Source organism: Nerophis ophidion, linkage group LG09 (genome assembly GCF_033978795.1).
Source record: "Nerophis ophidion isolate RoL-2023_Sa linkage group LG09, RoL_Noph_v1.0, whole genome shotgun sequence".
Taxonomy (NCBI): domain Eukaryota; kingdom Metazoa; phylum Chordata; class Actinopteri; order Syngnathiformes; family Syngnathidae; genus Nerophis; species Nerophis ophidion.
Genome location: NC_084619.1, coordinates 2,983,654 through 3,006,789, shown reverse-complemented (window position 1 = coordinate 3,006,789; position 23,136 = coordinate 2,983,654). Strand labels below are relative to the sequence as shown.

Below are 23,136 nucleotides of genomic sequence, written 5' to 3'. Positions count from 1 at the left end.
TTCACGAGCCATTTTGAGGGTTAATGAGGAAGCCAGTCACGTGATCGGTGACGTAGCGTTAGCAACCAGAGATCCCTTCCCCATCAACAACAATGCTAAAAAAGCCGACTTTGTGAAAGCCCACAATTAGCTTGGGAAAAGTTATGATCCAGAACTTTATATATTTTAACCCCAACACAAATACAAGTGCAAAATGAATGTAGCTTTGTAACACTAGCATCAGCAGCATTGATAGGTGCTAAACATACAAACTAAACATAATAAACCATAATAAAACAAACAGCTACTGTAATACTTCCACTCGTTGGGATGCCGACCGACTGGACCCTTACATAATTCCGTTTAGATGAAGATTCAATCACAATCCTCACATAAGGTTAAAAGAAGTTGCCACAAGTAACGTCTTTTTTTGGCGTCTCGAGGGATGCCAAAGTCGACCGGCCGCTTTAGTCTACTACCAGGTGGCAGATGCCTGAATTATGTCGACAGTAGCAGCGTAAGGTAAATTTGCTCACTGCTGTCAATGCTAAAATACGCGGTCAGCGTTAGAGCTTATAATACAAGTATCACTCATATTTGGTTAATTTGCAAGTCACTACATGTAAATGGAGTATTGTTTGGGTGGTTTCTGGATGTTTTTAGAGGGTGTACAGGCCAAAAGTTTGGACACACTTTCTCATTCAATGCGTTTTCTTTATTTTCATGACTATTTACATTGTAGATTGTCACTGAAGGCATCAAAACTATGAATGAACTATGAAATAACTGAAAACATGCTTTATATTCTATTTTCTTCAAAATAGCCAACTTTTGCTCTGATTGCTGCTTTGCACACTCTTGGTATTCTCTCGATGAGCTTCAAGAGGTAGTCACCTGAAATGGTTTTCACTTCACAGGTGTCATAGTTTTGATGCCCTCAGTGACAATCTACAATGTAAATACTCATGAAAATAAAGAAAATGCATTGAAATGAGAAGGTGTCCAAAGTTTTGGCCTGTACTGTACAAGTAATACAGATATCTTTGAATAGACAAATGATCAATGACTGGCGAGGAGTTCCACTCATGCCCTTGCAAAGACTTTATTGGTTGGCGACCAAGTTTTTCAAGTTATTTCACTCAAATTATTCAGACATGTGCTTGTTGATCAACTAAAAGTGTGTACCGAATTTTCAAAGAGATTCGGGTAAATATTTTTAAAGTTAGAAAAGGTGTTTTGTATGAAGTGTGCGATACATTTGAGTACATTTTCATGACTTCTGGAGTGCTACCTTTTGGTACATTTGATACTATACACTATAGACAGCCATTTTAAACTAGACAAGTCAATGGCGTTTTAAAATCGTGTTTTTATCACCTTCGTCTTTTAGTAAAGGTTAAACCGTTTTTATCTTTTAACCTTTTTGAACAAGTGGTGCATGCTTTTATTTCATGTGGCCTGGACTACTGCAATGCACTTTATGCTGGCATTAGCCAAAAAGCTCTCTCCCGGTTGCAGTTAGTCCAGAATGCGGCAGCAGGACTTTTAACAGGGGCCAGGAAAGGCCAGCATATAACCCCAATTCTTCAGAGTTTGCACTGCCTCCCTGTTCATTTTAGAATTGATTTTAAAACATTGCTGTTTGTTTTTAAATCTTTACATGGACTGGCACCTCAATATATCTCGGACCTCATCCAAATTTACATTCCTGCGCGCGCTCTGAGGTCCGAGAGCCAGTTCCAGCTCGTGGTGCCCAAGACCAGACTTAAGACCAGGGGAGACAGGGCCTTCTCTGTGGTCGGCCCTAAGCTCTGGAACACTCTGGCCCTCCATGTTCAAACTGCTTCCACAGTGGACTCTTTTAAGTCTCGTCTTAAGACCCACTTTTATTATTTGGCTTTTAACACTACGTGAGTTGTGTGGTCTCTGTTCTCTGTTGTCGTCTGTGTTTTATACACTTTGATTTTTAGTTTACTGTTTTAATTGATTTTATCCTTTAAAATTGTTTTATTCATATTTGTTTTTATATTGTTTTTTTTATATTTATTCATTTTTTGTTTTTATTCAGTCATTGGTGGAGCATAATATATATATATATATATTTTTTTAATATTGTTTTTAACATGGCTGTGCAGCACTTTGGAAACGTTATTGTTGTTTAAATGTGCTATATAAATAAAGTGGATTGGATTGATAGGAAATTAATAGGACAAGAGCACCAAGTGTGCACGTTTTGACAAATGTTCACCTTTTTGCGTTCAGGAGTATGAGATAGCTTACATGAACAAATATTGAAAAGTATTGGAGACTGAATCAACAGTGCTTTTGCCATTGCAGCCAAGTAGTGCGCTCCATTCTGCCTGAAGACACGATTAATCCACAGTCAAGTCAACACGAATGACTAAATTCTTGGGGTCTTGACTCTGACTCTGTATTAGGCCTTCTTGTGTTTGATCCATTTCTTCCGATTACGCCTGGAAGCTTTTTATTTGAACCCCCAAAGCAGATTACTTAATTTAATCACAGGATTTTTATTGACGACAATCCAATCCAAGCTGGTACTGTGTACTCGAATGCGGAGTACAGAGAGCACGAGATTTGATTTAAGAAATAAAGGCGCTGATATGCATTTGTGCCCCACTGTGCTCTGCTTGCTGATTATGTACTATAATACTTTTGTGTTGTCTACTGCCATGTCTTGAGAGTTTTAGCTCAGGATGGTACGTTTGGTGTATTCTCCTAAATATGACTTAAAGGCCTGCTGAAAGCCACTACTAGCGACCACGCAGTCTGATAGTTTATATATCAATGATGAAATATTAACAATGCAACACATGCCAATACGGACTTTTTTAGTTTACTAAATTGCAATTTTAAATTTACCGGGAGTTTCTTCTTGAAAACGTTGCATCACGGACTGTTAGGAAATATGAGCGCTGCACACACACACAGCTAAAAGTCGCCTGCTTTAACCGCATAATTACACAGTATTTTGGAGATCTGTGTTGCTGAATCTTTTGCAATTTGTTCAATTAATATTGGAGAAGTCAAAGTAGAAAGATGGAGTTGGGAAGCTATAGCCTTTAGCCACACAAACACACGGTGATTCCTTGTTTAAAATTCCCGGAGGTGAAACTTTACTATGGATAAGAGCGGTCAAGCGAACATGGATCCCGACCGGATGCCAACCTGCAGGTTTCGGTGAGAAAGTTGTGGTAAAAAGTCGCTTTTTACCGGAGATCAGCTGAGCTTGCGCCGTCCATAAAGCTGCCGTCGACTTCCGTGAGACACTGGCCTCAAGACACACCCTTCCGACTATCAGGTACTGTTAAACTCACTAAAACGCTATCAACACAATAGAAAGATAAGGGATTTCCCAGAATTATCCTAGTAAATTGTCTAAATACATCTGAATCCGTCCCAATGCAATCGCGTTTTTTTTAAAAACTTTTTTTATTTAATTTTATTTATTAATTTTTTCTAGTCCGTCGCTATCAATATCCTCAAACACAAATCTTTCATCCTCGCTCAAATTAATGGGGAAATTGTCGTTTTCTCGGTCCGAATAGCTCTTTTTGTTGGAGGCTCCCATTAAAAACAATGTGAATATGTCAGGAGCCATCACACCGGTGATGTCATCGTCTGCTACTTCCGGTAAAGGCAGGGCTTTTCTGTTAGCACCAAAAGTTGCGAACTTGGATGTTCTCTACTAAATCCTTTCAGCAAGTATATGGCAATATTGCGAAATGATCAAGTATGACACATAGAATGGACCTGCTATGCCCGTTTGAATAAGAAAATCTTATTTCAGTAGGCCTTTAAATGGGATTTTGTCAGATTTTGTCGCAAAGCTGCATTCGGACTCAATTTTTAAGTTGTTCAGCATTCATTTGTGGTTACTATGCTAAAGCCCTTCTCTGTCTGTGTTTTTCTGCAGGGGCTGAACAGTACAGTAAGTACTCAGGCTACGCTGAGACCTACAAATGGGACGGGAGCTACACTGATGAGACTCCCAGGTAGATTTCAAGCATCAAGATTGTGTGGCCGCCAGTGAGAATAACTTATTGTTGATTTAAAGGGATGACTGGCAGAGACGATGCACAGAGATCGTGGCCATTGATGCTGTTAAATACAAAAACTTCTTGGAACAGTTTCTCCCAGAAAAGATGAACAGAGAGCTCAACAAGGTCAGACAGAGGTTTTGTTTCTGCTCTCTACAAATTCACATACCGTATTTTTCGGAGTATAAGTCGCACTGGAGTATAAGTCGCACTGGAGTATAAGTCGCATTTTTGGGGGAAATGTATTAGATAAAACCCAACACCGAGAATAGACATTTGAAAGGCAATTTAAAATAAATAAAGAATAGTGAACAACAGACTGAATAAGTGTATGTTATATGAGGCATAAATAAGCAACTGAGAAGGTGCCTGCTATGTTAACCTAACATATTATGGTAAGAGTCATTGAAATAACTATAACATATAGAAAATTCTATAAGTTTACCAAACAATCTGTCACTCCTAATCGCTAAATCAGATGAAATCTTATAAGTCTATTTAGTCTCTTATGTGAATGAGTTAAATAACATTATTTGATATTTTACGGTAATGTGTTAATAATTTCACACATTAGTCGCTCGTGAGTGTAAGTCGCACAACCGGCTAAACTATGAAAAAACTGCGACTTATAGTCCGAAGAATACGGTACTAAAAGCTCACTGTGGTGACCTCTGACATACTGTCAGTAGGCACCAGTGAGGGTGTTTAATTAAAGGCTGGGTGATCTGTGCTACCATTGAATTTAGCTCAAGGCTACTTGGAGCAATCAGGGTGAGTCAAATAACCACTTAAAGGCACATCACAGTCATTAGCTAAGGTTGTACATCTTTAGGCTAAATATTACACCTAAGTGGAAAAAGCTAAGCAGTTGCACCGATTCTGGCCCAGTGGGAATCTTTGGGCACCTCGCCATTCAATCCATCCATCCATCCATTTTCTACCGTTTATTCCCTTTGGGGTCTCGGGGTGCGCTGGTGCCTATCTCAGCTGCATTGGGACGGAAGGCCGGGTAAACCCTGGACAAGTCGCTACCTCATTGCAGGGCCAACACAGATAGACAGACAACATTCACACACTAGGGACCATTTAGTGTTGCCAATCAACCTATCCCCAGGTGCATGTCTTTGGAGGTGGGAGGAAGCCGGAGTACCCGGAGGGAACCCACGCAGTCACGGGGAGAACATGCAAACTCCACACAGAAAGATCCCGAGCCCGGGATTCAACCCAGGACTACTCAGGACCTTTGTATTGTGAGGCAGACGCGCTAACCCCTCTTCCACCGGGCTGACCTCTCGCCATTCCATTTTAAATCAATTATTTACACATCTATTATTATCTTTTTTTAAGTGCAATCTTTGGCAGGTGTATAACGTAGCCCGGAATAGTTAGGGATGCATGGGATTCTGGGTATTAGTTCTGTTGTGTTATAGTGCGAATGCTCTCCCGAAATGTGTTTGTCATTCTTGTTCGGTGTGGGTTCACAGTGTGGCGCATATTAGTAAGAGTGTTAAAGTTGTTTATATCACAACCCTCAGTGTAACCTGTATGGCTGTTGAACAAGTATGCCTTGCAGTCTCTTGCGCGTTGAGTCGGCACCCGCACACTAGAGGAGGTCGTCCGGCACTCAAGATACATAGTATTAAAGCGGACGCCACGACATAGTCGAGAGGACGTTTACGGCTTTGCCATCACGCACGCCCTCAATATTGTTGTCCGGGTGAAAATCTGAGAATGTTATCCTGGGGAGAGTTCTGGGAGAGGCACTGAAACCTGGAAAATCTCCCGGAAAAAAGGGGGGGGGTCAGCAAGTATCCACCTGAGCCACATCAGAGTGATCCAAGAGCTGCATGAGGCTATCGAGCCGCGGGTTGCCGAACCCTGGCATAGAAAAACATTTAGAATAGGGTCTCCTATGAATTGTGCTTAAAGTGCAACCATCATTGATTAATTGTGCTTTTTTTTTTGCACATTAACATTTTACCGATCTATATTTTTTCTATAGGCATACTGTGGATTTTTCCGAAACATCGCTAACAGAAAGCACCTTCCTGCCGTAGCCACTGGCAACTGGGGCTGTGGGGCTTTCGGTGGAGACACACGGCTCAAAGGTACCAGTTTGGAATGTACACAAACATGTCCGCAAAGAGGGATGTCAGGAAAAAAGTAACATATAACTATATAAGTGCATTATAGAGTTAGGAACAAAAACACAAATTGGCTATTGTAAACCCACACCTGTTAATTTGGCCAGTGTTTCTCAAATGGGGGTATGTACCCCTGGGGGTACTTGAAGGTTTGCCATGAGAGTTTTTTTTTAATATTCTAAAAATAGCAACAATTCAAAAATCCTTTATAAATATATTTATTGAATAATACTTCAACAAAATGTGAATGTAAGTTCATAAACTGTGAAAAGAGATGCAACAATGCAATATTCAGTGTTGACAGCTAGATTTTTTGTGGACATGTTCAATAAATATCGATGTTAAAAGATTTCTTTTTTTGTGAAGAAATGTTTAGAATGAAGTTGATGAATCCAGATGGATCTCTATTACAATCCCCAAAGAGGACACTTTAAGTTGATGATTACTTCTATGTGGAGAAATATTTATTTATAATTGAATCACTTGTTTATTTTTCAACAAGTTTTTAGTTATTTTTATACTTTTTTCCCAAATAGTTCAAGAAATACCACTATAAATGAGCAATATTTTGCACTGTTATACAATTTAATAAATCAGAAACTAAAAAAATGTTCACATGGGGTACATCACTGAAAAAAGGTTGAGAACCACTGAACTAGGCAGTACAACAATTAATGGGTCATAATGTATTTGAGGAAGGTACCAATCACTAAGGATGATTAGATTATTAATTATAGATTCTGACTGTACAATTATAGTCTGAGTAATAATCATTGTTTTACAAATATTATGCATTGATTAATTTCGTAACAAAATAAATTATAAAAATCACATAAGACATTCCTTTGAGATTTTGAGGTGTTTTGTATTATTGTTGGAAATAACAGTAATCAAATGGTTAGATTAGAATAACAGTACAACATTATACATATAGACAAAATTTATTCATTAATATGATATATAAATATATATATACTGTTAATATTAACTTGAATGCACATAATTAGTGCTGATATTCTACAATCTCCTGTTGTAATGATAGTTTTTAACACATGCTATTGTACAGACAGGAAGAAACAATCTCTAACATTAAATGTTTGCTGAATGAAGATATTGAAAGGTGTACCTGTTGCCGTTTGTGGACACTCAAATATGATATTTAATTGTATTATGAGTATGTAAGTGTTCGACTCCTACCTTGTTTACTTCAGTGACGACCTCTTTCAGGTTTTGTGATCAATCAGAAATATCACACAGCTAAAATGCACCAAACATGGATAAGTATGGAGAATGTTTTGCAATTTTCCCATCATGCTTTGAAATGGATTTAAATGGGGTGTTTTTTTTTCATGGTGAACTTACTTTTTTTTTTTTTTTTTTTTTTTTACAATATGCACAAAGTTCACTGATGATGTCTGTTAACATTTTGTGTTGGTTGGATTTATTTCTCCCCCATGACGAGGACAAGTTGTATGCATTGGGTAATTTAAGTAATTGCCTCGCATGGTTCCAATCAACACATAATTAAAGGTCATTGACCAGAAAAACTCATGTTAACTGGATGGTGACAAAATATCAATCAAAATCATCAGACTTTTAAAATGAATGCAATCTCCCTGTGGGTGAGATCCCTCGTTAATTTCATGACGTCTCGCGGGCCAATATGAAGGCGTCGGCCCTCAGGCCGCAGTTTGGACAACCCTGGTTTGTACGTAATGTTCCTTTTAATAGCTAATGGTCTTGCACTATCGGTACTGTACACTTAAGTCAACGCAGCGGCTCCTTTCCTGCGCGTGCTGACATTCCCAATTTTGTTGCCACGTTGACCAATCGCTATCAACCTCCCCCGCCCGCCGCACACGTATGTCACTTACCCTTTGTTCCCTCCCTTTTATTGATCAGCTGACACACGTTTATACTTTCCATTAAAAGGCCGATTGATTACAAGGAAGGGAGACCGTAAATTGCAGCCCTCGGTGGACTCACACAACATCACTCTCCATAAGCGGGGCGCACTTGACTGTCCCGAAGAATATTTAACGCTGCACATTTTATCCAATCGCTAATGGTCAAATGTGACATGCGGTCCCAGCATGGGAAGCATGGATTTACTTCTTCCTTGCCGCCTTGAAAGAGAAGTATCTAATCTTTAATTTAGAAAAAAACTATTTACAGTATCATTTGTATAAATGTCAAATGTGATATGGACAGATTTGCTGTAAACTGTGAAACAGAGATACTTAACTAGATTGTTTTGGAGGACGCATTTCTAAAAAGCTAAAAACCGGGGGTACTGGACTTCTCCTTCCACTTCTTACAAACTAGGGAAATTGTGTTAGATGTAAATATAAACGGAATACAATGGTTTGCAAATCATTTTTAACCCATATTCACTTGAATATGCTACAAAAAAAAACATATTTGATGTTAAAACTGATAAACATTTTTTTATTGTGCAAATAATCATCAACTTTTGAATCTAATGCCAGCAACACGTGACAAATAAGTTGGGAAAGGTGGCAATAAATACTGTTTAAGTTGAGGAATGCTCATGAAACACTTATTTGGAACATCCCACAGGTGTGCAGGCTAATTGGGAACAGGTGGGTGCCATGATTGGCTATAAAAGCAGCTTCCATGAAATGTTAGGTAATTCACAAACAAGGATGGGGCGAGAGTCACCAATTTGTAAGCAAATTGTCGAACAGTTTTAGAACAACATTTCTCAATGAGCTATTGCAAGGAATTTAGGGATTTTACCATCTACGGTCCGTAAAATCATCAAAAGGTTCAGAGAATCTGGAGAAATCACTGCACGTAAGCGATGATATTACCTTTTGATCCCTCAGGCGGTACTGCATCACAAACAGACATCAGTGTGTAAATGATATCACCACATGGGCTCAGGAACACTTCAGAAAACCTCTGTGACTATATAGAGTTGGTCGCTACATCTGTAAGTGAGAGTTAAAACTCTACTATGCAAAGCGAAAGCCATTTATCAACAACACCTAGGAACGCCGCCGGCTTCTCTGGGCCCGAACTCATCTAAGATGGACTGATGCAAAGTGGAAAAGTGTTCTGTGGTCTGACGAGTCCACATTTCAAATTATATTTGGAAACTGTGGACGTTTGTGTCCTCCGGAACAAAGAGTAAAATAACCATCTGGATTGATATAGGCGTAAAGTTCAAAAGCCAGCATCTGTGATGGTAAGGGGGTGCATTAGTGCCCAAGGCATGGGTAACTTACACATCTGTGACGGCACCATTAATACTGAATGGTCCATACAGGTTTTGAAGCAGCATATGTTGTCATCCAAGCATCGTTATCATGGACGCCCCTGCTTATTTCAGCAAGACAATGCCAAGCCACGTGTTACAACAGCGTGGCTTCGTAGTAAAAGAGTGCGGGTACTTTCCCGGCCCGCCTGCAGTCCAGACCTGTCTCCCATGGAAAACGTGTGGCGCATTATGAAGCCTAAAATACGACAACAAGATCCCGGACTGTATATCAAGCAAGAATGGTAAATAATTCCACTTTCAACAATTAGTTTCCTCAGTTCCCAAACGATGTAACACAGTGGTGAACATACCCTTTCCCAACTACTTTGGCACGTGTTGCAGCCATGAAATTCTAAGTTAATTATTATTTGCAAAAAAAAATTAAGTTTATGAGTTTGAACATCAAATATCTTGTCTTTGTAGCATATTCAACTGAATATGGGTCGAAAAGGATTTGCAAATCATTGTGTTCTGTTTATATTTACATCTAACACAATTCCCCAACTCATGGAAATGGGGTTTGTATTTTGTATATTTCATAGTAGACATTTATTTGTCAGTAGATATTCTATGATTGTCTATTTATTTTTGTCAGAGTTACAGGAGCACTCTGTTGTTTTTATGGACCTTCTGCAAAAAAGTTAGTCAAAGATATAATCTCTATGACAGCAACCAAGTGTTTTGAAGAATCTGCTGCAAAAACGTGAGTTTCTTACTAGAGATGTCCGATAATGGCTTTTTTGGCGATATTCCGATATTGTCCAACTCTTTATTACCGATTCCGATATCAACCGATACCAACATATACAGTCATGAAATAAACACATGAATATGCCTAATTTTGTTGTGATGCCCCGCTGGATGCAATAAACCAGTGGTTGTCAACCTTTTTTCAGTGATGTACCCCCTTTGAACATTTTTTTAATTCAAGTACCCCCTAATCAGAGCAAATCATTTTTGGTTGAAAAAAAAAGAAATAAATAAGTAAAATACAGCACTATGTCATCAGTTTCTGATTTATTAAATTGTATAACGGGCTTCACGGTGGCAGAGGGGTTAGTGCGTCTGCCTCACAATACGAAGTTCCTTCAGTCCTGGGTTCAAATCCAGGCTCGGAATCTTCCTGTGTGGAGTTTGCATGTTCTCCCCGTGACTGCGTGGGTTCCCTCCGGGTACTCCGGCTTCCTCCCACCTCCAAAGACATGCACCTGGGGATAGGTTGATTGGCAACACTAAATGGTCCCTAGTGTGTGAATGTTGTCTGTCTATCTGTGTTGGCCCTGCGATGAGGTGGCGACTTGTCCAGGGTGTACCCCGCCTTCCGCCCGATTGTAGCTGAGATAGGCGCCAGCGCCCCCCGCGACCCCAAAAGGGAATAAGCGGTAGAAAATGGATGGATGGATGGATAAATTGTATAACAGTGCAAAATATTGCTCATTTGTAGTGGTCTTTCTTGAACTATTTGGAAAAAAAGATATATAAGATAAAATAACTGAAAACTTGTTGAAAAATAAACAAGTGATTCAATTATAAATAAAGATTTCCACCCATTTTTACCGCTTATTCCCTTTGGGGTCGCGGGAGGCGCTGGTGCCTATCTCAGCTACAATCAGGCGGAAGGCGGGGTACACCCTGGGCAAGTTTCCACCTCATAAATAAATATTTTTACACATAGAAGTAATCAACTTAAAGTGCCCTCTTTGGGGATTGTAATAGAGATCCATCTGGATTCATCAACTTTATTCTAAACATTTCTTCACAAAAAAATAAATCTTTAACATCAATATTTATGGAACATGTCCACACAAAATCTAGCTGTCAACACTGAATATTGCATTGTTGCATTTCTTTTCACAGTTTATGAACTTACTTTCATATTTTGTTGAAGTATTATTCAATAAATATATTTATAAAGGATTTTTGAATTGTTGCTATTTTTAAAATATTAAAAAAAAATCTCAAGTTCCCCTTGGCATACCTTCAAGTACCCCCAGGGGTACGCGTACCCCCATTTGAGAACTACTGGATTAAACAATGTAACAAGGTTTTCCAAAATTAATCAACTCAAGTTATGGAAAAAATGCCAACATGGCACTGCCATATTTATTATTAAAGTCACAAAGTGCATTTTTTTTTTTTTAACATGCCTCAAAACAGCAGCTTGGAATTTGGGACATGCTCTCCCTGAGAGAGTATGAAGAGGTTGAGGTGGGCGGGGTTGGGAGGGGCGGATTTGAGGTGGGGGGACGGGGGTAGCGGGGGTGTATATTGTTAGTGCTGCAAGGGATTCTCAGTATTTGTTCTGTTGCGTTTATGTTGTATTACGGTGCAGATATTCTCCCGAAATCTGTCATTCTTGTTTGGTGTGGGTCAACAGTGTGGCGCATATTTGTAACCGTGCTAAAGTTGTTTATACGGCCACCCTCAGTGTGACCTGTATGGCTGTTGACCAAGTATGCCTTGCATTCACTTGTGCGCGTGAGACAAGCCGTTAAGGTTTATTGGCGCTCTGTAGTTCTCCCTGTGTCTGTGTACCACTCCGTACAGCGGCGTTTTAAAAAGTCATACATTGTACTTTTTTAAACTGATACCGATAATTTCCGATATTACATTTCAAAGCATTTATCGGCCGATAATATCGGCAGTCCGATATTATCGGACATCTTTATTTCTTACAAGTTTTTTGAACTGAACTCACTAGCCACCAGTTGAATAGCTCAAATGATTAAAAAGAGAGGACCTAAAATCTAATCCTGAATACCCAAAGAAGTTAAAGAAGTGACTACTGACTGCATCGGATGTAAACAAGCTACAGCAGGGGTGCCCATTACGTCGATCGCGAGCTACCAGTCGACCGCGGGGGGTGTGTCAGTCGATCTCCAGCCAGGCTTTTAAAAAAAAATAGACCTAAAAATGAGTGATCATCAATCTTCACCAAGACGTCACTTAAATGACATTCACGGTACCGGAGGGTCTTGTGAGATGACGCTGGCTGCTGCAAGATCATTATTATGAAAATATGACCGAGAGGAAGGCGAGAAACACTTTTTATTTCAACAGACTCTCGCGCCGTACCTTCCGTCAAAACTCTAAAGGCCGAATGCACATTTCCTCTCTTCACAATAAAAGCCCTGCTTCATGCTGCCTGCGCTAACTAAATACAGAGTCTCGGAAAACTGGCGTGCACAAGCGATCCCTCAGAAAGCTGGCGTGCACATCACTTGTGCACGCCAGCTTTCCGAGACTCTTATTTTGTTAGCGCAGGCAGCATGAAGCAGGGCTTTTATTGTGAAGATAGGAAATGTGCAGTCGGCCTTTAGAGTTTTGACGGAAGGGACGGCGCGAAAATAAAAAGTGTTTCTCGCCTTCCTCTCTGTCATTTTTTCATAATAATGAACTGGCAGCAGCCAGCGTCATCTCACAAGACCCTCGGGTGCCGTGAATGTCAATCAAGCAAGCTACGGAATTTGCCGCCAATGTTTTTCTTGTAAAGTGTATGGAAGCTGGATGAATTAGATGCCAAAAACCAACCACTTTCATGTGGTATTGTACAGAAAGGACAACTTTTTTTCTCCTCCATTTGAAAATGTGGGCGTTATCATCATTACTGTCTGATTCCAATCAATGCAAGTCATCAGAATCAGGTAATACACCAACTTATATTCTTGTCTTTGTGAAAGAAAGACATCTATATGTGTTACACATGCTTGTATTATCATTAAACACATTTAACTTGTTTACAAAATTGTCTCTTTCATAAATAAATAAATATAAATGATATATATAAATGAGGTAGATCCCCTCGAGTTGGTCAATTGAAAAGTAGCTCGCCTGCAGAAAAAGTGTGGGCACCCCTGAGCTACAGCAACACCTTAGTTACATAAAATTACGAAGAAAATGAGTAACTGTCAAAAAGGAGAGGACATAAACCGGTGCCTTGAGGAATACTTCAGATATGCAAAGTTTGGACCCCAGTTTTGTGTGTTTGCTAGCAGGATTAAAATGGCAATGCAAGGTTTTGCCAATCTCCTTTCACTGGTCCCAGTTCCTCTATGCAACAGTTAAATGTTGGCTGGTGTGATGTCATTCCCGGGTCGGACTTGGCCCCCGGGCCGCCAGTTGAATTGCCCTGCTGTATAATCTCCACTGGACTGGTAAACACCCGTTAGCTTTGGAATTAGATTGCAATTTTATGTCCCTGCGCACCCACGTTTAGTACATAAGACCAAGCTAAATGTTGGTTGTAAAGATTACAGCCCTTTTGAAAATGTTTTCAGTCATGTGTTCATAAATCCGGAATCAATAATGAACACTGGGTTAAATATTTAAAAGTCTTAAAGGCTAATTTGCTAAAAGACGAGAAGGCCTCTACTCGTGGAACGTTCACTCCTGGGATACAAATTTGCCTTTCAATCTTGGCACGCTTAGCTCATTGACCAATTACAAACTTTGATTCCCTTCCGCTCCAGTTGTAGTTCTTTCAGTGACAAAATGCTGATGTTGTCTGGTGTTTCCCAACTTAACCTCCTCTATGTCTTTTTTGTTAGCGCTGATTCAGCTGATGGCTGCTGCAGAAGCTGGCCGGGACATGGCGTACTTCACATTTGGAGACGCTCATCTCATGCGAGATGTTCACGACATGCACACTTTCCTGACGGAGAGACAAGTCACTGTGGGTAAGGAGGACCACGTTTGTGTTTTTTCTTCTTATGAAGGTTTTCTAATAAGGCTGCGTGTGCTCTTTGAAAAATGCAATCAAAATATTGACAAGACAGCAAAATATTGTTTCTAAATTAACTGCATTCTTTGCTTTTTTCTGCTGTGACGTGGCTTTTTTTTGTCACTTATTTCAAAAGATTCAAGACTGCTGAAGACTAGCTTGAATCACAAGGACTAGCAGAATCACAAGTCACTGTGCTACTATGCTCATTGATTAAAAAAAGAAAAATCTTAATAATTTTGATAACAGAACTACAAGCGGTTTGCAAATTACTGACATCAGTGATCATCTGCCAATTTTTTACAATATTGATGACAAAAATTGATTTCAAAGACTGCGGAAAGGACAAAGTATGAATGATAAAGTTAAAGTACCAGTGATTGTCACACACATACTAGATGTGGCGAAATTATTCTCTGCATCTCCATATCTCACCTCCATGTCCTCCATATCTCATATCCACATCTCACCTCCATGTCCTCCATATCTCATATCAGTATCTCACCTCCATGTCCTCCATATCTCATATCCATATCTCACCTCCATGTCCTCCATATCTCATATCAGTATCTCACCTCCATGTCCTCCATATCTCATATCAGTATCTCACCTCCATGTCCTCCATATCTCATATCCATATCTCACCTCCATGTCCTCCATATCTCATATCAGTATCTCACCTCCATGTCCTCCATATCTCATATCAGTATCTCACCTCCATGTCCTCCATATCTCATATCCACATCTCACCTCCATGTCCTCCATATCTCATATCCACATCTCACCTCCATGTCCTCCATATCTCATATCCACATCTCACCTCCATGTCCTCCATATCTCATATCCACATCTCACCTCCATGTCCTCCATATCTCATATCCACATCTCACCTCCATGTCCTCCATACCTCATATCAGTATCTCACCTCCATGTCCTCCATATCTCATATCAGTATCTCACCTCCATGTCCTCCATATCTCATATCCATATCTCACCTCCATGTCCTCCATATCTCATATCCACATGTCACCTCCATGTCCTCCATATCTCATATCCACATCTCACCTCCATGTCCTCCATATCTCATATCCACATCTCACCTCCATGTCCTCCATACCTCATATCAGTATCTCACCTCCATGTCCTCCATATCTCATATCCACATCTCACCTCCATGTCCTCCATATCTCATATCCACATCTCACCTCCATGTCCTCCATACCTCATATCAGTATCTCACCTCCATGTCCTCCATATCTCATCCATATCTCACCTCCATGTCCTCCATATCTCATATCCATATCTCACCTCCATGTCCTCCATACCTCATATCCATATCTCACCTCCATGTCCTCCATACCTCATATCCATATGTGGCGAAATTATTCTCTGCATTTGACCCATCACCCTTGATCACCCCCCTGGGAAGTGAGAGGAGCAGTGAGCAGCAGCGGTGCCGCGCCCGGGAATCATTTATGGTGATTTAACCCCCAATTCCAACCCTTAATGCTGAGTGCCAAGCAGGGAGGTAATGGCTCCCATTTTTATAGTCTTTGGTATGACTCAGCCGGGATTTGAACTCACGACCTACACTCTAACCACGAGGCCACTGAGTAGGTACTCAGTAATGATCTGAGAGAACAATGTTGGAACAAAATGTACAGTGAAGAGGATGCAGAAGAAGCATATGATAAGTTCCTTAATGCTTTATGACAAACACTGTCTTTGGAAACATCTTACGAAGCAAAAAAATAACAATCAACCATGGATGACAAAGATATTGGAAAATGATTGTAACAATATATATAAAAACATTCATAACACAAATATCTATAGAGGCAGAAAATATGTACAAAAATATAAGAACAAACTAAGCAGAATACTACCAACATGTAAGAAAGAATATTACAGTAATTTATTAGACAAGAATAAAAACAAGATGAGAGCAACATGGAGTGTACCAAATATTCTAATTAAAAACGGTTCTAAGAAAAATTACCTGCAATACGTTTTGGATGGGAAAAAAAAAAAAAAGACAACATGAACGGAAGTCGTTGACCACTTTAATAACTATTTTGTAAATATTGGAACCCAGCTGTTTTACAGTATATACCAGAACAGTCATATTTAGTGAAGTAAATTTAATTATGTTTATATAGTGCTTTTCTCTAGTGACTCAAAGCGCTTTTACATAGTGAAACGCAATATCTATAATATATAATATCAACTAATATGTGGGATCTGAACTGAGGATGTCCTTGTGGCTTGTGCAGCCCTTTGAGACACTTGTGATTTAGGGCTATATAAATAAACATTGATTGATTGATTGATGATGTAAGTTACATTTAAAGCAGTGTGGGTGGCACTGGGAGCAGGTGGATAAAGTGTCTTGCCTAAGGACACAACGGCAGTGACTAGGATGGCGGAAGCGGGGCTCGAACTTGGAACCCTCAAGTTGCTGGCACGGCCACTCTACTAACCGAGCTATACTGCCCCATTTAGAAATATTTAATGTCAATTGTGTTGGAAATTGAAAACAATAATTAAATATTTGTGTTTGTTAGTAATTTTTACATATTAGGAAAGGAATAGATTAACACAGGTTTGCTGTTTCCGACTACGTTTTAGGTGTGTAATGAAAAATGGAAAACATGTGAGGAAGTTGCAAACAGCACCTGTCAACATTTGCATTTCAAAATAGTGGCTGTCTCCCGTGCAAAGTGGTAAAAATAAACAAATTAAGCAAACAAAAAAAGATGTATTTATTTCATTTTGGTTCATTCGGCCCTGCATAGCTAACTTCCAGTTTCATTGTACTTCCGTTGTGTTTTCCCCATATTGCATGTGTTTTTCTGTGTTTTGGACGTTGTCTGCTTTTGCCCCGAACTTGTGTGCTGTGGTTTGTAAAGTTGCATGTGTTTTAGCAGTGTGCGTGTGTTTCGAACTTTTGCAGCGCGTTTGAACCTGTAGGCCACCGTACAATAAACCTCCAATTTGTCACAATATTTACAGAAAGTTTGGATTTTTAGCAGAGATGTCTTTCGGATTGCCTTCATATCCATCTTTGTCGCGTTATTTAAAATTTCTTGGAGTGATGTAACATGAAACCTGCCCCGCTCTTTTCATGACCCCGACACCAGTGTTAAGTTAAATTTAAAGGGGAACATTATCTCAATTTCAAAAGGGTTAAAAACAATAAAAATCAGTTCCCAGTGGCATGTTGTATTTTTTGAAGTTTTTTTAAAAATTTTATTGGTCCCGCAATATCCGTAAATAAAGCTTTAAAGTGCCTTATTTTCGCTATCTTCGAAACCATTATCCATTTCCCTGTGACGTCATACAGTGCTGCCAATACAAACAACATGGCGGTTACCACAGCAAGATGTAGCGACATTAGCTCGGATTCAGACTCGGATTTCAGCGGCTTAAGCGATTCAACAGATTACGCATGTATTGAAACAGATGGTCGGAGTATGGAGGCAGATAGCCAAAACGAAATTGAAGAAGAAATTGAAGCTATTGAGCGAATAGCTATTGACGCTATTCGGCCATAGCGTGGGTGTACCTAATGAAGTGGCCCATAGCATGGCTGCCTTATTAGCATCGCCGGTAAAATGTGCGGACCAAACGATCAGGACTTTCGCATCTTGCGACACTGGAGCAACTTAAATCCGTCGATTGGTAAGTGTTTGTTTCGCATTAAATGTGGGTATCTAGTTTTAAATGTACATACAGCTTGCATAAATAGCATGATAGTATCGATTAGCGTAGCATGTTAGCATCGATTAGCTGGCAGTCATGCCGTGACCAAATATGTCTGATTAGCACATAAGTCAACAACATCAACAAAAGTCACCTTTGTGATTTCGTTGACTTAATGGTTGCAAATGCATCTGCAGGTTATCCATACATCTCTGTGCCATGTCTGTCTTAGCATCGCCGGTCAAATGTGAAGACACTCCGGCAAATTCAATGGGGGTCATAACCCTGGCGGAAGATTTCTTGCCAGTGGTGCAACTGTTAGTGTTGTTACACCCTCCGACAACACACCGACGAGGCATGATGTCTCCAAGGTTCCAAAAAATAGTCGAAAAAACGGAAAATAACAGAGCTGAGACCCGGTGTTTGTAATGTGAAAATGAAAATGGCGGGTGTGTTACCTCGGTGACGTCACGGTCTGACGTCATCGCTAAAAGACCGATAAACAGAAAGGCGTTTAATTTGCCAAAATTCACCCATTTAGAGTTCGGAAATCGGTTGAAAAAATACATGGTCTTTTTTCTGCAACATCAAGGTATATATTGACGCTTACATAGGTTTGGTGATAATGTTCCCCTTTAAGAGGAGGAGCAGCACTATGTTTGGATACCAGTTTCACGTATTATTAACACAAAATGTGGATTGTCACGAACACGGTTTGATTGTCGAAGATGTTTGCTAATGTAATACGTGATATTTGTACCTGAATAAATGCTTCTGATATTCTGGACATTACATGTACAAATTTATTGTATGTATATCTCTGCATGACAATGGCTTAAACCTTCTCTATATTAATAAAATGTAATATTCAGCCTGTTAAACATTCTGTCATTGCGGAACATCAATCAGAAATGTGAAGACACTCTGGCACATTCAATGGGGGTCTGGCGGCAGATTTCTTGCCAGTGGTGCAACTTGAATCCCTCCCTGTTAGTGTTGTTACACCCTCCGACAACACACCCACGAGGCATGATGTCTCCAAGGTTCCAAAAAATTGTCAAAAAAAACGGAAAATAACAGAGCTGAGACCCGGTGTTTGTAATTTGAAAATGAAAATGGCGGGTGTGTTACCTCGGTGACGTCACGTTCTGACGTCATCGCTAAAAGACCGATAAACAGAAAGGCGTTTAATTTGCCAAAAGTCACCCATTTAGAGTTCGGAAATCGGTTAAAAAAATACATGGTCTTTTTTCTGCAGCATCAAGGTATATATTGACACTTGCATAGGTTTGGTGATAATGTTCCCCTTTAAAGTACCAATGATTGTCACACACACACTAGGTGTGGTGAACTAATTCTCTGCATTTGACCCATCACCCTTGATCACCCCCTGGGAGGTGAGGTGAGCAGCAGTGGCCGCGCCCGGGAATCATTTTTGGTGATTTGACCCCTAATTCCAACCCTTGATGCTGAGTGCCAAGCATGGAGGTAATGGGTCCCATTTTTATAGTCTTTGGTATGACCCGGCCGGGGTTTGAACTCACGACCTACCGATCTCAGGGCAGACACTCTATAACCACTAGGCCACTGATGCCAAGGCTTGTCGAGTAACGTCGGGATTGGTGAGGATTTTATTCTCTTCGTGGAGAGCAAAATTAGGTTACAAAAGGGGACTAAGAAGACTCAGTAAAAGAAGTACAAACATTGTATGCGGTGACATCCTACAGGGGAAATTGTTTAGAAATCCAAGCAAATCCAGAGGTGCCCCAGCAGAACTGATTGTATGTTCCTGTGCTTTTCATTAAATGAGCTGCTACAGTCAAACAGGAATGGATACAATATTTAGCTGCATTGAGTGCTGTGTAGATGGAGATGCGTGTCCTTGCTGCCACCATTACTGGGCCTGCATGCAGAAAAAAAGCTGTCCCGTGTTTATGCTAAGTTATTACCTCTTATGTGCCGTGTCTTTTTCCTCAGCCCATTCATTCAGCCACTGAGTGGATTACTGCTGACCCCAGCCTCTCCCCTCCTCCCGCCCTCCCCTGCTTTTCATTTTTCTCCCCCCGCTGACATTTATTGAAGCCTCTCAGAGAAATTCCCCCTTCAGCCATCCATTTCTTAAAGTGGAGCCGCAGTGCAGACGATGACCGAGCACGATCTTAAACATGTTTTATCTTTGGGCATCATTTTATCCTCAACCTGTTTGTTCTCTTCTCTTCTCACCCCAAATCTCCCCTTTATGTTTCTCTCTGCGTTGTCTCCTCCCTTGTCTCTGTTTTCCCTCTTCTCTCCCTGTTCCAGGGAGGCTGTACAGTCTTTTGAACCAGTACTCCAATTCGGTTTGCAAGAACTGCCGCAAGAAGAGACCTGCCGTCAGTCTCTACGCTTTCATCTACCAGAACATCTCTTCCCCTGCAACCGCCGATGCCTTGGACTCTGCTAAGGATCCTGGGACGTCCCCTGTAACATCAGACTCTCATTAAAAGAAAATGGGGATGGACATCTTATCATCTTTGATAAGACTCCAGGTTCGCAAGCCTCAGTCGTGTACTTACAATCACTCTTACACACACGCCCTTCTAGAGTGCGTACACACTTGCTACGTTTGGTTTGGTCAGAGAAAACTCTGTGTTGCTTCTACTCTGCCAGTACGTTTAGTCAAGTGTGATACAAAGAGATGGATTAGTCAAGTGTGATACGAAAAGATAGATTTCAGTCAACTCGTTTGAAGAGAGCTCCATTGTGAACGTTACAGGGACCTGAAAGCATGCAGAAATGACAAACTAATCTAAGACCAAAGCCTCTCTGCTCTGTTGTCTCTCTGCATATGTGACGACAACACTCTAGAAAAGTATATTCTAAAAGCTTTTTGTGAGTATTTATCTAAGGAACAGCAATTTTGCTTAAAATGTTTGAGTTACACCTAAGGCTGCAACAATTGATTGAAACAAACTTCGATTTATGTTTTGTTGTTTCGATTATGGTAATTCTTTAGTGAGTGTAACGAGTGAAATTAATCAAATCCGGACCAAATGGAATGCCTGGAACTTTAAATAAGCGGACATTAGATTCTGTTCGACCGCTGCAATAGAGCGCACATGAGAGCGGTGGCGCCATCTATGTGGCGGAAAACTGCTTTTTTTTTCCTACCAACACCTGTAAAAAGTGCAATTTCAATGTTGATGATGTTCAGTTATTATAAAATAAAGAATGAAGGTTATGGTAGGCAGAAAAATGTTTATTTCAACAATTTTCTTTAAAATTAGCATTGAGGCTATTAAGTAGGTTTTATCTGATTACCTGAATGATCGAACAAACTAAACAATAAATTACTCAGTGGTGGGCCCTCCAGCCCAGCTAGGCCTTCTCTGCTGGCCTAACATAACCAGAAATCATGATCATAATTAAAGATAACATTATTTTTGTATTTACTTTCCCTATAATATCTTAAAAGTATTCATATTCTTTTTATGTCATATTATGCTCCTTCCAGTTCTGTTGTTTTTAGGTTAGTTTTTATCCAATCATAATTAAGCTAGCTTATGTTGCCATGCTGTACCAAATCAGAATCAACAAAGCAGGCATAGTTGATAGACAGTTGCGAGAGCTAATCAGATCACAAGTTGCTAGACGGCCTTAGGTTAAACGTGACATTTACACGTCCTGTGATTGGATACTCACAAGGGTACACATAGTTGATAAGACAGTTGCGATGGCCAATCAGATCACAAGTTGTTGACACTAGCCTATCTAGGTACCCTGATGTTAACGAGACTGTGATTGGATACACACTTGTCATTCCAAAGTGAATATCTATTCACAAGTTGCAACTTAGCAGGAATCCGGAAGTGTTGACCCACAAAGAAGGGGAACAAAACTTTCATTAGGTGGCTGATTTATATATGCAAGGCTATTTTCAAGAAGGATATTTAAAGGGAAACTACATCTTGTGAGACCATGTCGGCGATGAAATGGGGAAATGCCCACCATTTCCACTCGAATCAACCGACAACAAGGCGTACCACTGGCGAATGGATGCTACAAATTGTGAGTTCAAATATTTTATTTCTTTATTTTTTCACGTTTAATATATTTTTTGCAATTTCAATTATGACAGTACCACATTAGATATGTTTTAATTGCTGATGCGTTTTTATTGATTTTTAAAAGTGTCCAGAAAATAACCCGTTTTGTACACTGTTGAGGTGTTTCAATGCGCAGTAGGGCGTAAATGTGTTCCTGTATAGTATTTTTCCAGCAATGGTCATGTGGTGACATCAAAGATGGTATTTTGAGTGGTAATCATTGAAGTCGGACATCACTGAAGGCATAGGTGGGAAACACACGGCCCGCCACTGAGATCACTCGATTACTAAACTAATCGATAGCGGCAGGCTAATATGACACAAAAGCTGCCCAATCGAGTCCCTACTTTATGTTGGTTCTTTACTGTGCAGACTTTGGTCAAAGACAAAAATACAAAGCGAAAATTCTCACCATCTATGTTTCACTATTTTTTAAAATTGGTATAATCACAGTTAAGAATTTGGATTATTCGCGATTAATCATGTAGTGGAACATTTCTGTCCTAGGGTTACCACTAAACTGAATGCATTGGGAGGGACATGACATAAGAGGTCAAGTCACCCTGACCAAGTGCCAGTTCTGTTGATGGGGTGACATTTGAACATTGGACAGTTATATAAGTTTTGCTACAAATCAGGCCATCATGGAGTGTATAAATAAGAAGGGAAGACCAAGCCTGATGTGCGCTCTTTCTTAATTCCTTCACGAGGGTTCACCATCTTTGGTCTCATGAGACACTGTCTGTAATCATATCGATTCAATCCAACTTTGTACCATCTGATTAAGAGTAAATAAACTCCTGTAACAAATTCTCTATTGTTCCTGTTTAAGATTCTGACTTTTCGACCACAATCACAGTAAATTTGCAATTTTATTATCAGAATGTCATGCACAGCCATTTTTATGTGTTTTATTTGAATACATTGCGTTTATTTGAACACAAACCTAGTAACAGTTTTATCTCAAGTCCAGTCTGGGTTTATTTGGATGTGAAATTTGCCAACGAGCACACACTTTTGTACGGACTTATGCCATGACCTGATCACTGAGCATAAAACAACCCTTTTAGGTGACCATTCGAGGTTACACTAAAATACCTTGTATGGTCTAAATAGTGGTTCTTAACCTGGGTTCGATCCAAAGCTAGGGGTTTGGTGAGTC

At 40.0% G+C, this 23,136-nt stretch overlaps 1 protein-coding gene across 3 annotated transcripts in view; it reads left to right on the top strand.

Annotated features, from left to right (window-relative positions):
- The window catches only part of parga (poly (ADP-ribose) glycohydrolase a), a 64,191-nt gene extending 41,404 nt beyond the window's left edge, over nt 1-22,787 (top strand). For all 3 annotated transcript variants that reach the window (XM_061910057.1, XM_061910059.1, XM_061910058.1), the window contains 5 exons: nt 3,917-3,995; nt 4,058-4,166; nt 6,043-6,148; nt 14,015-14,143; nt 20,191-22,787. In XM_061910057.1, coding sequence (XP_061766041.1) covers nt 3,917-3,995; nt 4,058-4,166; nt 6,043-6,148; nt 14,015-14,143; nt 20,191-20,372 — 605 coding nt within the window. In that variant the 3' untranslated portion in view covers nt 20,373-22,787. The remainder of the gene's footprint in view (nt 1-3,916; nt 3,996-4,057; nt 4,167-6,042; nt 6,149-14,014; nt 14,144-20,190) is intronic.
- The last annotated feature ends 349 nt before the right edge of the window (nt 22,788-23,136 follow it).